At 43.6% G+C, this 13,101-nt stretch overlaps 2 protein-coding genes across 2 annotated transcripts; both read right to left on the reverse strand.

The window, feature by feature from the left end:
* Window positions 1-436: 436 nt before the first annotated feature.
* On the reverse strand, window positions 437-2,202 carry LOC103665390 (growth-regulated protein homolog beta-like). Its single transcript, XM_040625302.1, has 4 exons — window positions 2,064-2,202; window positions 1,894-2,014; window positions 1,684-1,767; window positions 437-1,191 (listed from the first exon to the last, which is right to left on the reverse strand). The coding sequence occupies exons 1-4, from the start codon at window positions 2,197-2,199 to the stop codon at window positions 1,176-1,178; spliced, it is 357 nt and encodes a 118-aa protein (XP_040481236.1). The 5' UTR covers window positions 2,200-2,202; the 3' UTR covers window positions 437-1,175.
* An 8,568-nt stretch (window positions 2,203-10,770) lies between these two features.
* On the reverse strand, window positions 10,771-12,812 carry LOC103665312 (growth-regulated alpha protein-like). The gene is made up of 4 exons (XM_040625431.1): window positions 12,566-12,812; window positions 12,350-12,473; window positions 12,142-12,225; window positions 10,771-11,390 (listed from the first exon to the last, which is right to left on the reverse strand). Exons 1-4 carry the CDS (start codon window positions 12,663-12,665, stop codon window positions 11,375-11,377), a joined length of 324 nt encoding a protein of 107 aa, XP_040481365.1. The 5' UTR covers window positions 12,666-12,812; the 3' UTR covers window positions 10,771-11,374.
* Window positions 12,813-13,101: the final 289 nt, after the last annotated feature.

Below are 13,101 nucleotides of genomic sequence, written 5' to 3' on the forward strand. Positions count from 1 at the left end.
TGCTTTATCCCCCCATTACACAAATTGTTCGAGTTCTGAGGAAGAATGCAATTTGCAGTTTAGCTCCCAGCTTCATTAAGAGGGAAAAGAATGCATAGTTGAAAAACCATTTCACAAGATAATTTAAATGAGAGCTCTTTTAAAAATATAAACATTCGCAAATTTTTAAAGAGCTCCAATTGAATAACAGTTGGTTATAGTGAAACAAAATGAGTATTTTATGTGAAACAGAGATTCTCAGGATGGGGGACTGCAAGGACGTGGAGAAAGCATCAAACATGCCTCCGTGCACAGGAGTGGGACTAAGGAGTGGCCACTAGCAGCAGTCTCTTAAGTGGGTGTGACCTCCAGTCTGTTACAAATTTACAGTGCTCGGGTATTCAGGAGAAACAACAGATCAAGAAGGAAAACAAACCAACCAACCTAAGCAAGGAACTTTTGTAAATAGCTTTATTTTGATGCTATTCGTAAAAATACACCAATAAATACTTAAACTTCTCTATTCCAAGATAGAGAAACACCACATTACTTAACACTAAACAAGGCAGTATGCCTTACAAGGAAGACATAAAATGTCCAAGGGATATTAAAAACGTTAGAGTTTTTAAAGCTTCAACATCAGAAATGTTGACCACGTACCGTGAAACTCTCACTAAATAACAGCTGGCATTCTTCTCGAGAGTACAAAAACAGATGTGCACCTACACCCCAAGACCTTAACAGGGATGTACGGGCTTGGATCCCACACTATTTATCTCCAGCCTTTATCATGGTGAGTGATAATGGCATGGTTTCCCCCACCGTCCCCCCCCCAGGAAATAATAATTTAATGAATGAAGAATATTTAAGACTCGTCATCTGCAAATTAAATAATAGAACGGAACCAACTTTGATGGAACATAAAAATGACCTTTTAAAATAATAGTACAGCAAATCACCAAATTCTTATCTTTAAATATTAGCTAGGACATTAACATGCTAGCTTTGAGAAAATAAATAAATAAATAAATAAATAAATAAATAAATAAATATGTTAAGAAATAGACAAATACTCATAGGCAGTAGGCAAATACATTAAACACAGTTCAAGACGTCTCAGGAGGGTCCTCTTTCTCTTCTGCTCCGCTTTCACTAAGGCTGCAACAGTAGGGATAGGCTTCTGCCTTCTCTCGAGCTCAGTTGGTGCTGCCCCTGTGAGGAGAAAATGGTTGCTGTTAATAGGACTGGATAAATTGACTGCATAGCCCCCTGCCATACGGTCACTACCTACATCGCCACCCTATGCGGCAGAAAATGCCAGGCTCCTGGACGCTGTCTAATTAGGCATAGGGGTCTGTGATCCCAAATGTATTAATAGCTTCAAAAAGCCGGAATGTAATGTCACAGTGGACTAAAAAAGTACATTTGGGACATTACTTGAACCTCATAGCAAACGCGTGAAGTAGCTATTTTTATTTTTCTGTATTACTGAAACTTACAGAGATTAAGTACTTTCCCTGGGGTTACAGGAATAATAAAAGATGGAGCCTAGATTACACTTAAGACAAGGATTCACTGCAAAGTCCCTGATTTTCAGTATTTCAGTTACACCCTGAGTTTCCTTGATAAAATTTTCCGGAGGCATTTGCCAATATTTGTGACCTATGACTCCAGTCCCGCGTGTGAATAAAAAGCACGACTCACTTGTTCAGCATCTTATTGATGATTTTCTTGACCATGGGGGCTTCGGGGTTGAGACACACCTCCTGTCCATTCTTGAGAGTGGCTCTGCAGAGAGAAGGCAGAGTCCGCGTTGGCGGCAGGTGGGGCTGGGCGGCGGGCCTGGGGCATCGCGGCTGGGGCAGGGGGGGCACAAGGACGCGAGCAGCGGCAGCAGGGAGGGGCGTCACTTACATGACTTCGGTTTGGGCGCAGTGGGGTCCCGACGGCGTCACCTTGACATTCTGGATGTTCTTGAGGTGAATTCCCTGCAAGGTCTGCAAGCACTGGCAGCGCAGTTCGGCGACCACGGGCGCTCCTGCGGGGACAACAGACCCGGTGTGAGCTGTCCGGGGTGGCGCCACCGCCCCCGTCCCGCCGGTGGGCTGGGGTGCAGAGTCTCCATAACGGCGCGGCGGCCCGGCGGACCAGGAGCAGGAGCAGCAGCGCGGCGCCGAGCCGGAGGGCGCGGGGTGCGGCGGGGGTGGCGGCGCGGGCCATGGGGCTCACTCGGAGAGTCGGGGCGGCGGTGCCTGGAGCTGGAGAGCTGGGCGAGAGCTGGCGGGACGGATTCTGCCGGCTGCCGAGCCGGGAGGAACCTTTTATCCCTGGTTGGCGCGGGGAAGTGAGCAGCCCGGGGGCCAGGGAAATTCCCGGCGCTGCAGGTCGCTCCGGGGTCCGGAAGGTCCGGGCGGCCCCGCCCCCGGGTTGAGGGGGGACCCGCCCGGCCACCCTCCTGCCCGGCCTCCCGCGTGTCCCAGAGACTCGGGGACCTTCTCCTTCCTCCAGAATCCCCAGTGGGGGAGTGAATGGCCTTACTTGAGCCTGTGCCACCTATCAGAGACAGGCTTCTTGAACGTCAGTTGTCCGGATTGGGGGAATAAGGCCAGGGGGGAAGGGTGACATGCTTTCCGATCTGTTACTTAACGCGTGAACGTCTTCTGGTTTGAAGATTTTGCTTATGCCTGCATAAGTAGACTCTGTTAAAATACATTTGTCATCTCACATTAGACATAAGCATGTCCGCCTTTTTCCTGGTATTTTACAAGGACAAATCATACTTTGTGTCATATCCTGAAGGGGTGAGGGGACTAACTGTGGACTGTTAATTCAGTGTTTAATTTAGGATAAAGTGTCTTAACCCTACATATCTTCCTTCCTCTATGCAATTTTGGAACTTCCAGAGCTGGAGTAAATCCATGAATATCATCTTTTTGGTCTAGAGGGCGTGGATTAATCCGTGAAGTAAGGGGCTGGTGGTCACCTCAGAGCTGCTGGGGGGAAGGAAAGCTGCTTTGGGCTCATGGGGTCCACAATTTCTAGTTTTGTCCGAGCACAAAAGGGTCAGAGGAACCAGCTGATGCCTAGTGTGAGTAGCACCCTTTGGTCGCGGAAACAGCAAGAAGAGGTGTTCCTGCAAAATATTTATGTTCTAGATCACGGATCTAATAGCACTTCCTTGTTTTATGTTCACAAATCTCATTTCATTTCCATGTTATGTGGACTTTACTGTCTCCGGTGATTTGATATCCTTTCTAGAGAAATAACTGCAGTCATATTTTGTTTTTTACTGATCTGTAATAAGACATGTTAACTCCAGCCTTTGTCATTCAGGAGCTCATTTTTCACCCTTAGTTTTAATGTGATTGTTGTTGTTGTTGTTGTTGTTGTTGTTGTTGTTGTTGGGTTGCGTGTAGGTTTCCGATGACTTGGGTGTGATTCTGGAAGCTGGTCTGTGAGTAGAGTGGGGTTACCCAATGCATTGGGTGTGTAGAAGGGGAGCAGGGGAGGGAGGAGTTGCTATGGAGACGCACAGAGGCACGGAGCAGCGCTCTGCTCCACACCGACAGGGCAGGAATTTCCGTTCTCCCCATGACAGGTATCAGACATTTAACCCGTCTTTGCCTTAGTTTCTCACCTGTCAAATGAAGATTAAGGGTACTACCTACCTCAACAGGTTGTGATGATGAATAAATGTATTAACGTTCATAAAGCACCAGTACATACAATATGCTTTAACTCGTTTTTAAATAAATAAAAGAGAAATTGCTTTTTCCATACTACCAAACTGAAACTCACCTGGGAAAAAGATTCAAAAAAGGAAAACATCTCCTTCAACCAATATAAAATTTTTGTACTATTTTTTTTTCTTAAGAGAAAACTCAGAATGAATATTTTGTTGGCTAGTTTAATTGTTCAGTAATTTTATAATTCTAATTTCAGGAATTTCAACTACAAAATGAGACTACAACTAAAGATGATCCACCTTATTAGAAAGGATTATGAATGACTAAATTATAAGTAAAGATTGGTCTTTCCATTTTTTCAATAATCATCAGTACAATCCAGCAAAAAAACCCAAGAAATCTAAAATTTTTAAAAGAAGTAGGAAATGAAAGATGACCTGGAGTTTATAAAATATTAGTAACTTAGCAATAATTGAGAATTTGTGTAGATACTACTGTTGTTATCCTTATTTTTCTGGAATTCTCAATTAAAAATACCGTGGGGTTTATTTATTTATTTATTTATTTATTTATTTGAGATCATCAGTAGCTCAGAATTATAATAGCTGTTCTTTAAACGTTAAAAATACGGTTTTATTTTTCTGATTTTAACTGTGTATCTGCTTATTATAGAAAAATTATGAAGGACAGAAAACACTGAGATTGTTATGAAGACTTTTTGACTTTTGTCCAAGAAACAATCTATAGCAGATCTTCCCATTATTTTTCAACATCCTTAGTTACTTACATGTGTTTATGTGCTTACAAGATGCCTAGTAAACATAAAGTATTATAATATAGCACTTTAATCTGCTAGTCAATGTTCTAAATCTTTGATGTATAGAAAACCCACTTAATCTTCTCCACTTTGTCTCCACACTTTTCTTCACTAGGAAACAAAAGGGCAGGGATATTAGGTAATTTGCCAAGGTCTTGCAGTTAATAAAATCCACAATCCGAGCTCTCGCCGGTGCTGCTTTAGCCACCACATGTTAAAAAATATATATATATATATATTTTTTTTTTAAGACAAGTATTAGCTAGCTTCAGGGGAGCAGGTTTGTTTTGTTTCAGTTAGTTTAAATATGTTTGCTCTTCTCGTGGCTAAATAGTTCAGTTTACCTTTCTTAAAGCTTAAAAATAGCAAACCGCTCCAAAGTCTCCAGTGTCTTATTTCACTAACAGCAGGAAGTTTCTTTTGTGGAATGAATATGATATACTGAAATTTAGTATAATCTACATTTATCTATCTCTCTGATTTTCCACATCAATGGACTTATGTGTCCAAAATCAGGTCAGTGGGGTGAGCACTCTGCTCAGAGTTTCCCAGAAGGAAACTGGGCGTTTTAGTTCTTATTTGCTGAAATAAGGACCACAGTTTTCTGCTTGACCCAGTTTGGGTACTTTATCATATTTAAATAATGGAAATATTTTGCCTTCGGCATTAAGAGGAGGCTACCCAGAACATTACTCTCTTTATAAGTTAAAAAAAAAAAAATTGTTCTAATGCTTTCCAGATCCAATCCAAAGTATTCGCATAAGTAAATACTCAAGGTGAATAAATAGAGCATCAAAAAATTTATACCAGTGAACAGAGTTGAAGCATTTCAAGAAGCAGCCTCATATTTATAGAATTATCTATACTTTTACGTCTAAGACTTGCTTGATAAACGTCAGTCGCTTACAACATGAAATACCAAAGAAAGGGCTTTTTTTTTTTCTGTCTTAATATATCAGTTTTCCTAATTCAATCCCCAACAGTCCCATATGTATTTCTTCAAATAATTTAAAGAGCAGTGGTGTTCTGAAGCCTAAAAAATAATCCAATTCTTTGTTTTTGCAAGTGTCTTCCCCAGCTAATTACTCATTTTATGAGCTGAATGACAGATTTCTATGCCCAAATTTTAAACTAATGCAATCACCAATCTTAAAGGAATAGAGCAGCCCTAAAATAAAAACATCGTGACTGAGTCCCATTTTGAGCTACCATATTACTGCATCTTGCCTACTGGACTGACACTATCTGATCTGCCTTTACAATCCAGGCTTGGTACTGCCTCCTGAGATGATGGAGCCACAGGGATGGGCTCTGCGGCGCTGCTGTCCCCACTCCGGCCTTGGGAAATCGTGACGTCACAACGGCCACGTCTATTTTGTTGCAATGACTGCTTTAGGTAGAATGACGCTGACTCTGAGGGGAGAAGAATGGAGATGTCTGAATGTGACATTCAGTGCTTCGATCCACCCACTTCTTCAGTCCAGGGCGTTTTGTCCAGTGTTAATGTCGTAAACCTGAGCCAGTCTCTAGTACATTGGTCATTTCTACCTGGCTTGAGCTTCCTCCTTCTTCTGGTTATAGAACCTTGGTTTTCTTTTGGGGACCACCCCTTCTTCTTTCCAATCTGGGTATTTCAGGCAGGGTGACCCTGCTCCAAACTCCAGGAGTGGGCCGATGACTCCAAGTAGTAGTGGTCAGTCCTTCCAGTCTGGGTCTAACCTGCAGCCCAGTTCTGATAAGTACAGGGGTGGGCAAGTGACCTAAGTCTGGCCAGGTCAGAAAAATTTCCTGGAGTCTTTTTTTTTTTGTCAGGAAATGGCTGGAAAAACAAGCCCTTGCTTCCTGCAGGGTTACACCTACTAGAACAGAAACTTGAAACCTTGTTAGTGCTTGAGTGCTTGTTAGGAGCTTGCGTCAAGTGAGCACAGAGAGAAAAGCAGCCTGATCTGGAGTGAGACTAATTACTAAAGCGAATTTTTGAACTGCAGCATCCAGCGTTACTTCATCTACTCAACAGTCTAAGTCGAATGATTCGTCTTCTCATGAAGCCAGTTTGAGTTGGGTTTTTGTTACTGATTCCACTTATTGCTAATTACCTTTCTAACCGGAAGAATCAAATTGAATTCCTTTCTTTCTCCCTTTGTTTCAACATTGGCACTGATTATTTACGGAGCATGTAGGAGGTGGGAATAAAGTTTGGCCAGGGATATGGAGAGGAATAAGACTGCTGTCCTCTGACTCTCAATGCAATAGGGGAAACGAATGTACAAATAGAAGATTTAGAAAAGCCTGTCGTTACCATAGCAGACCATTGCTAAGGTGTCAGGAGTGAGGAGGAGCACCCAATCCAGCTCTTACAGAGGGGGTTTACGAAACCTGCCAGAGAACTTTTCCTGAAAGAGGTGACCATTCACGTGACTCTTAAGGATGAGGCATTTTCCAGGTAAACGGAACACTGATGGGCAGGAAGCATTTCCGGAGAGGGCCAGACGAGCAGAGGCATAGCAATGGGATAGAACAGGTTGAGTCCTAGAAGCTTCTGTGACCAGAGACTGAGGAGAGACTAAGGCAGAAGGAGGTGGCAGGCCTCTGACACTGGAGGGCCATGTGCTGGTAGGACCCTGTTTGTTGGCTCAGGATCCAGTATGAATGGTATCTCAACCGGAAGGCCTCTGTAGGTATCTCGAGGTGTTTCCATGGCCCTGTTGCACAGACCACACTATGACCTTTATTGGCTACCTACCATGGGGGGTGGGATATAACCTAAGATTCAGGATATGCGCACAAAAATGAGGGTGTGGTAGCTATTGAATTAAAAAACATATACAAGGTACATGCAAGATAGAAGGGACTGTGGTCAGTTTTGCAAAAGATGTATAGTGGATAAAACTGAAACTCCAAATGTGACGTTCCTCTTCAGTACTAACCTGCATACTTTCTTCTGCAACACAGCTGGTCTTTCCTTCTGTTCCCATGCTAAGGCCATCCTGGTGATTTTCACCATCTATAATTAAGTTCATTTCAATTAACTCTGAGAACCATCCAATATATTAGATTGGGGCATTATTCGAGGCTTTAAAAATAATAGATTTCCATATAAACTTTGTATTTCCATTTTCTTAAGATTTTTAAATTTATTTTAAAGAGAGAGAGAAGGGGTGCCTTGGTGGTTCAGTTGGTTAACTGGCTGCCTTCAGCCCAGGTCATGATCCCAGGGTCCTGGGATCGAGCCCCGCATCAGGCTCCCTTCTCAGCAGAAGCCTGCTTCTCCTTCCCTCTGCCTGCCATTCCCCCTGCTTATTCTCTCTCGCTCTCCCTCTCTCTGTCAAATAAATAAAGAAAATCATAAATAAATAAATAATAAATAAATAAAGAGAGGGAGGAGGGGCAGAGGGAGAGGGAGCGGATCCCTGCTGAGCGCGGAGCCTGATGCAGATCTCTATCTCATGACCCTGAGACCTGACCTGAGCTGAAATCAAGAGTCAGACACAATTGACTGAGCCACGCAGGCACCTCATTTTCTTAAGATTTTTAAAAAATTTTGTGGAAGTAGTAATGAGTCATCAAATTACATCGCGTATAACATAAATCAAAGAGTACAGAAATGCCAAGGTTACAAAAGGATATGTCAAGAAATAAATATGAAAAATGAGGAAATATCTTCATGGAAATACTGTTCATGACATTTGGCTATAACAGGCATGAAAACAGCGTGACGACCCTGTTTTGATGCCTCCTATATTGTGGAAGTGAAATTTGGGAAGTAAAGAGATGAACTAGAAACCACAGCAAACACATTACGCATGTGTGTGGATACATAGTCAGCCAGGAACGTGACAAATCATAAAAAACTTGATCAGAGAATATCCTCTGTAACATGTCAGCATTTTGAAATGTGTTAATGCATTTTTTATGGCTCACATATGGTCTGTTTTGTAAAATGTTCCCTGTGTGTTGAAAAAATACATATGATTTATGCAGTCGTTGAGTGAAGTGTGTGTATTACCAATGCTCTGGCCAAGATGGTGGATCCTGTCGCTTTACCCTCCTGTACTGCTGCTGATTCTTTACTGCTGTGCCTTTGAAGCACCAAAAGAGGCTTGTTAGAATCTTTAACTATGATTATGGTTTCATGCATTGCTCCTTCCAGTTTCTCTCTTAATATATTTTGATAAATATTAAGTTCATGGAATTTTAGAACTGTTTGTCTCTTGTAGAAGTACCTCCTTTTTATTTTGAATCAGTCTTTTTTTTTTTAGTCTCTAAGTCTACTTCTTTCCTTAAGTCCTAATATATTAATTAAGCCTTAATTAATGTATCAATTATTAACCGATGTATTACAAATTTATATTAATAATACATTAATGCTTATTAACAAGTAATGCATCGGTATATCCACATCAAGTTTCTTTCAGTTAGCTTTAACATGATATAACACTTTCAGTTCTTTTAATTTCAAGCTACCTGGGTCTCAGTATTTAAAGTGTGTATCTTTTAAGAAGTATAGATTTTTTTGGTCTTATTTATACAATCTTTGTATAAAAAAAGTCAGTCTTTGGGGCATCTGGCTGGGTCAGTTGATTGAGAGTCTGACTCTTGATCTCAGCTCAGGTCCTGATCTCAGGGTCATCAGTTCAAGCCCCGTATTGGACTTAGTGAGCTTGTCTCCTTTGTCTCCTCTCATCTGTGACAGAATCTCATCATTGCCTTGATTTTCATGACTTCGACAGATCTGAAGAATACTTGTTAGGTATTTTGTAGAATGTTTCTGAATTTGGAGTTTTATAATGATTTTCTCATGATCATAATGGGCTTATGGGTTTTACGGAAGATTATGATGGAGCCAAAGTGCCCTTACCGTATGATGTGGGGGGCAGGGGTGTCCCTGATATTCACATGACACTATTGGTCATAATAACCTTCATCACTTGGTTAAGGTGGGATCCACCAGATTCTCCACTGTAATGTTGTTTTCTCCTTTTCTTAATCTCTTCCTTGGAAGAAAGTCACAAAGCCCACTCCATACCCATGTGGGGAGGGGAATTAAAACTCACGTTCAGAAGGAGAAAGACTCGTATTATTAGGCATTCTTCTATAAGGAAGATTTTTCCCTTCTCCCCCTGTCCCATTTGCCATTTTGCTTCTTTATTCCTTAACTTCTTTTGTATTATTCAGACATTTTCTTTTATTCCATATTACCTCCTTTACAGATTTTTTTTTTTAAAGATTTTATTTATTTAACAGAGATAGCCAGCGAGAGAGGGAACACAAGCAGAGGCAGTGGGAGAGGAAGAAGCAGGCTCCTAGCGGAGGAGCCTGATGTGGGGCTCGATCCCATAACGCTGGGATCACGCCCTGAGCCGAAGGCAGACGCTTAACGACTTCGCCACTCAGGGGCCCCTCCTTTTCAGATTTTTTTTTTAAAGATTTTATTTATTTATTCGACAGAGAGAGAGACAGCCAGTGAGAGAGGGAACACAAGCAGGGAGAGTGGGAGAGGAAGAAGCAGGCTCATAGCGGAGGAGCCTGATGTGGGGCTCGATCCCATAACGCCGGGATCACACCCTGAGCCGAAGGCAGACGCTTAACCGCTGTGCCACCCAGGCGCCCCTTCAGATTTTTAAATCCAAATTTTTTATCTCCCTTTTAGTGGTTACCTTAAAAGTTGCAATCTATATTCCTGCCACACTACAATTTTCCTTCAATTAATACTTTCTCCAACAATGGAATACATGTATTATATTCTAAGTCCATTTCTCTTCTTACCTATCCTTTGTTATTTTTGTTGTGTATTTTACTTTACAGCATATACGTATCTCCATAGATGATGATGATTCTTCTTCTTTTGCTTTAGTAAGTATTAACATAGATCACTATTCTTATTAAATAACACAAATTGTTCAAGTTCTTAGGAAGAATCCACTTTTCCACCTTTTGGTCCCAGCCTCATCCAAAGGGAAAGAATTGCATAATTGTTTGAAAATCCACTCACCCAAAGCATTTAATAGGAGCTCTTGTTACAATATTTATAAAAATCCAGAAGTTTATAAAGAACGAATTTTAAATATTGAATCAGTGTGAAAAGCAGCAATATTTTGTGTAAAACTAGGATTCTCAAAGTGGTTGGGAGTGTAGTGTGTCAAATATCCCTTAAATAAGAGAAAGGTAAGGAAAATAAAAACTAGGAGCAGGCATAAAGTTAGGTGTGACCTACAGTCTAACTGTATAATACCTTGGGCACCCAGTAGGAACCAATGATTGAGAAGAATAAAACAAAACCCAGGCGTGTTATTTTTTGCAAAACTTTTATTGTCATATCATTTGTAAAACTATAACAGTAGTTTTGACTTCTCTGTTCCAAGACAGAGCAACATTACATAATAAACATTAAACAAGGCATTATGCCCTACAAGCAAGACATAAAATGTCCAAGGGAAGTTTCAACATAAAAATGTTGACTACATAATGTGTGAAACAGTTTCAATAAATAACAACATACGTTCTTTTAAACAAGTACAAAAATAGATCTGTATACACTGTTTAACTGCTTGGACTCCCTTCTTCCACCCCCTACCCCATCAGTGTGCCTGGCACTTCATGATCTCCCAGGAAACACTGGTTTCATGAGTCATTTAAAATCCATCGTCTTCAGATTATCAGGACCGAGTTATGCTTGATTAAAGGCATTCACATCTTTAAATACTAACATGTAAAATATTAAATATGAGCTTTGAAAAATAAATAAATACAAACATAAATAAATAGAACTCATAATAGTCAAACACAGTAAGGCCTTTCTAGATGTCTGCAAGAGCCAGTTGTTCTCTTCTTCATTCTCAGCTCCTAAAAGGGACTTTCAGGAACCGCCACCAGCCAGCGTCTTGTCTCCAGGTCAGTTGGTGCTGCCCCTATGAGGAGAAAAGGGTTACTGTTACAGGTGCTAAGGAGCCCTGCTCTTCTCTCACACTGGCCCCTGAAGCTGGAGGGATTTCTGTATGCAGACCTGGCCCAGCCCTGCACCCAGACACGGTCCCACGGTACCCACTGCCCTGCACAGCAGAGAACTTGCTCTTTTATTGAGGAGGGGCGGGGCTGTGGGCTGAACTCTACTATTGACTTGAAAGAGCTAAAACCTAACACTCACCGTCACACTGGGTTAAAATTTTACATGCAAGACCTCACTTACACCTCATACAATCCATGAAATAGCTATTATTATCTATCCCATTTTGCTGATGCTCAAAGGGGTTAGAAAATTTTCACGGGACCCTAGACTTGAGTTTAGGGAGGTCCCAAAGTCCTTGCTCTCCTCAGCTAAGCTTCAGAGGTCTGTGTTGCCGAAAACCAGGGGTCCCACTTCTCAGGGCTGAAGCCCCTTCATGGGTAGGAGGCATTTTTGCACCATTGGCCAAATCTACTTCATCTTTCAGTGACACACATCTACCCACACTCATTTGCACGGGCACGGAGGGCACTGGAAACATCCTTCTGGCACCAGAGCAGATCAAAGATCTTACTAGCAAATTTAATTGTGGAATAAGAATGATTTCCAGTCCTTCAGCTAAACCCTGAGTTTCCTTGATAACATTTTCCGGAGGCATTTGCCAGTATTTGTGACCTATGACTCTAGTCCCACGTGTGAATAAAAACACAACTCACTTGTTCAGCATCTTATTGATGATTCTCCTGACCATGGGGGCTTCGGGGTTGAGACACACATCCTGTCCATTCTTGAGAGTGGCTCTGCAGAGAGAAGGCAGAGTCCGCGTTGGCTGCAGGTGGGGCTGGGCGGCGGGCCTGGGGCATCGCGGCGGGGGCGGGGGGCACAAGGACCCGAGCAGCGGCAGCAGGGAGGGGCGTCACTTACATGACTTCGGTTTGGGCGCAGTGGGGTCCCGACGGCGTCACCTTGACATTCTGGATGTTCTTGAGGTGAATTCCCTGCAAGGTCTGCAAGCACTGGCAGCGCAGTTCGGCGGCCACGGGCGCTCCTGCGGGGACAACAGACCCGGTTAGCGGGCTGTCCCGGGGTGGCGCCCACCGCCCCCCGTCCCGCCGGTGGGCTGGGGGTGCGGAGTCTCACCTGCGGCGCGGCGGCCGGCGGGGACCAGGAGCAGGAGCAGCAGCGCGGCGCCCAGGAGCCGGAGGGCGCGGGGTGCGGCGGGGGTGGCGGCGCGGGCCATGGGGCTCAGCTCGGAGAGTCGGGGCGGCGGTGCCTGGAGCTGGAGAGCTGGAGCGAGAGCTGGCGGAGCGGATTCTGTGGCTGCCCGAGCCGGGAGAACCCCTTTTATCCCTGGTTGGCGCGGGGAAGTGAGCAGCCCGGGGGCCAGGGAAATTCCCGGCACCGCAGGTCGCTCCCGGGTCGCAAAGGACAACGCAGCCCCGCCCCGGGGGTGGAGGGAGACCCGCCCTCCCCTCCCCCTCCTGGCCACCCTTGTGTCCCTGCGAGGCGGGGACGTCCTCTTTCCGCCCAAATGCCCAAAGGGGGTGTGAGTGACCGTCATGCTGCTGCTGCCCCTGCGGGGGGCACCGTGGGCGCCCAGCGATCCCGGGTCGCGGGGCAGGTTTGGTCCGACCCGTTAGATCCCTTAGGGGAGAGAATTAATTCTCAAAGACACT

The sequence above is a fragment of the Ursus maritimus genome, unplaced genomic scaffold (assembly GCF_017311325.1).
Source record: "Ursus maritimus isolate PB19 unplaced genomic scaffold, ASM1731132v1 scaffold_8, whole genome shotgun sequence".
NCBI lineage: Eukaryota > Metazoa > Chordata > Mammalia > Carnivora > Ursidae > Ursus > Ursus maritimus.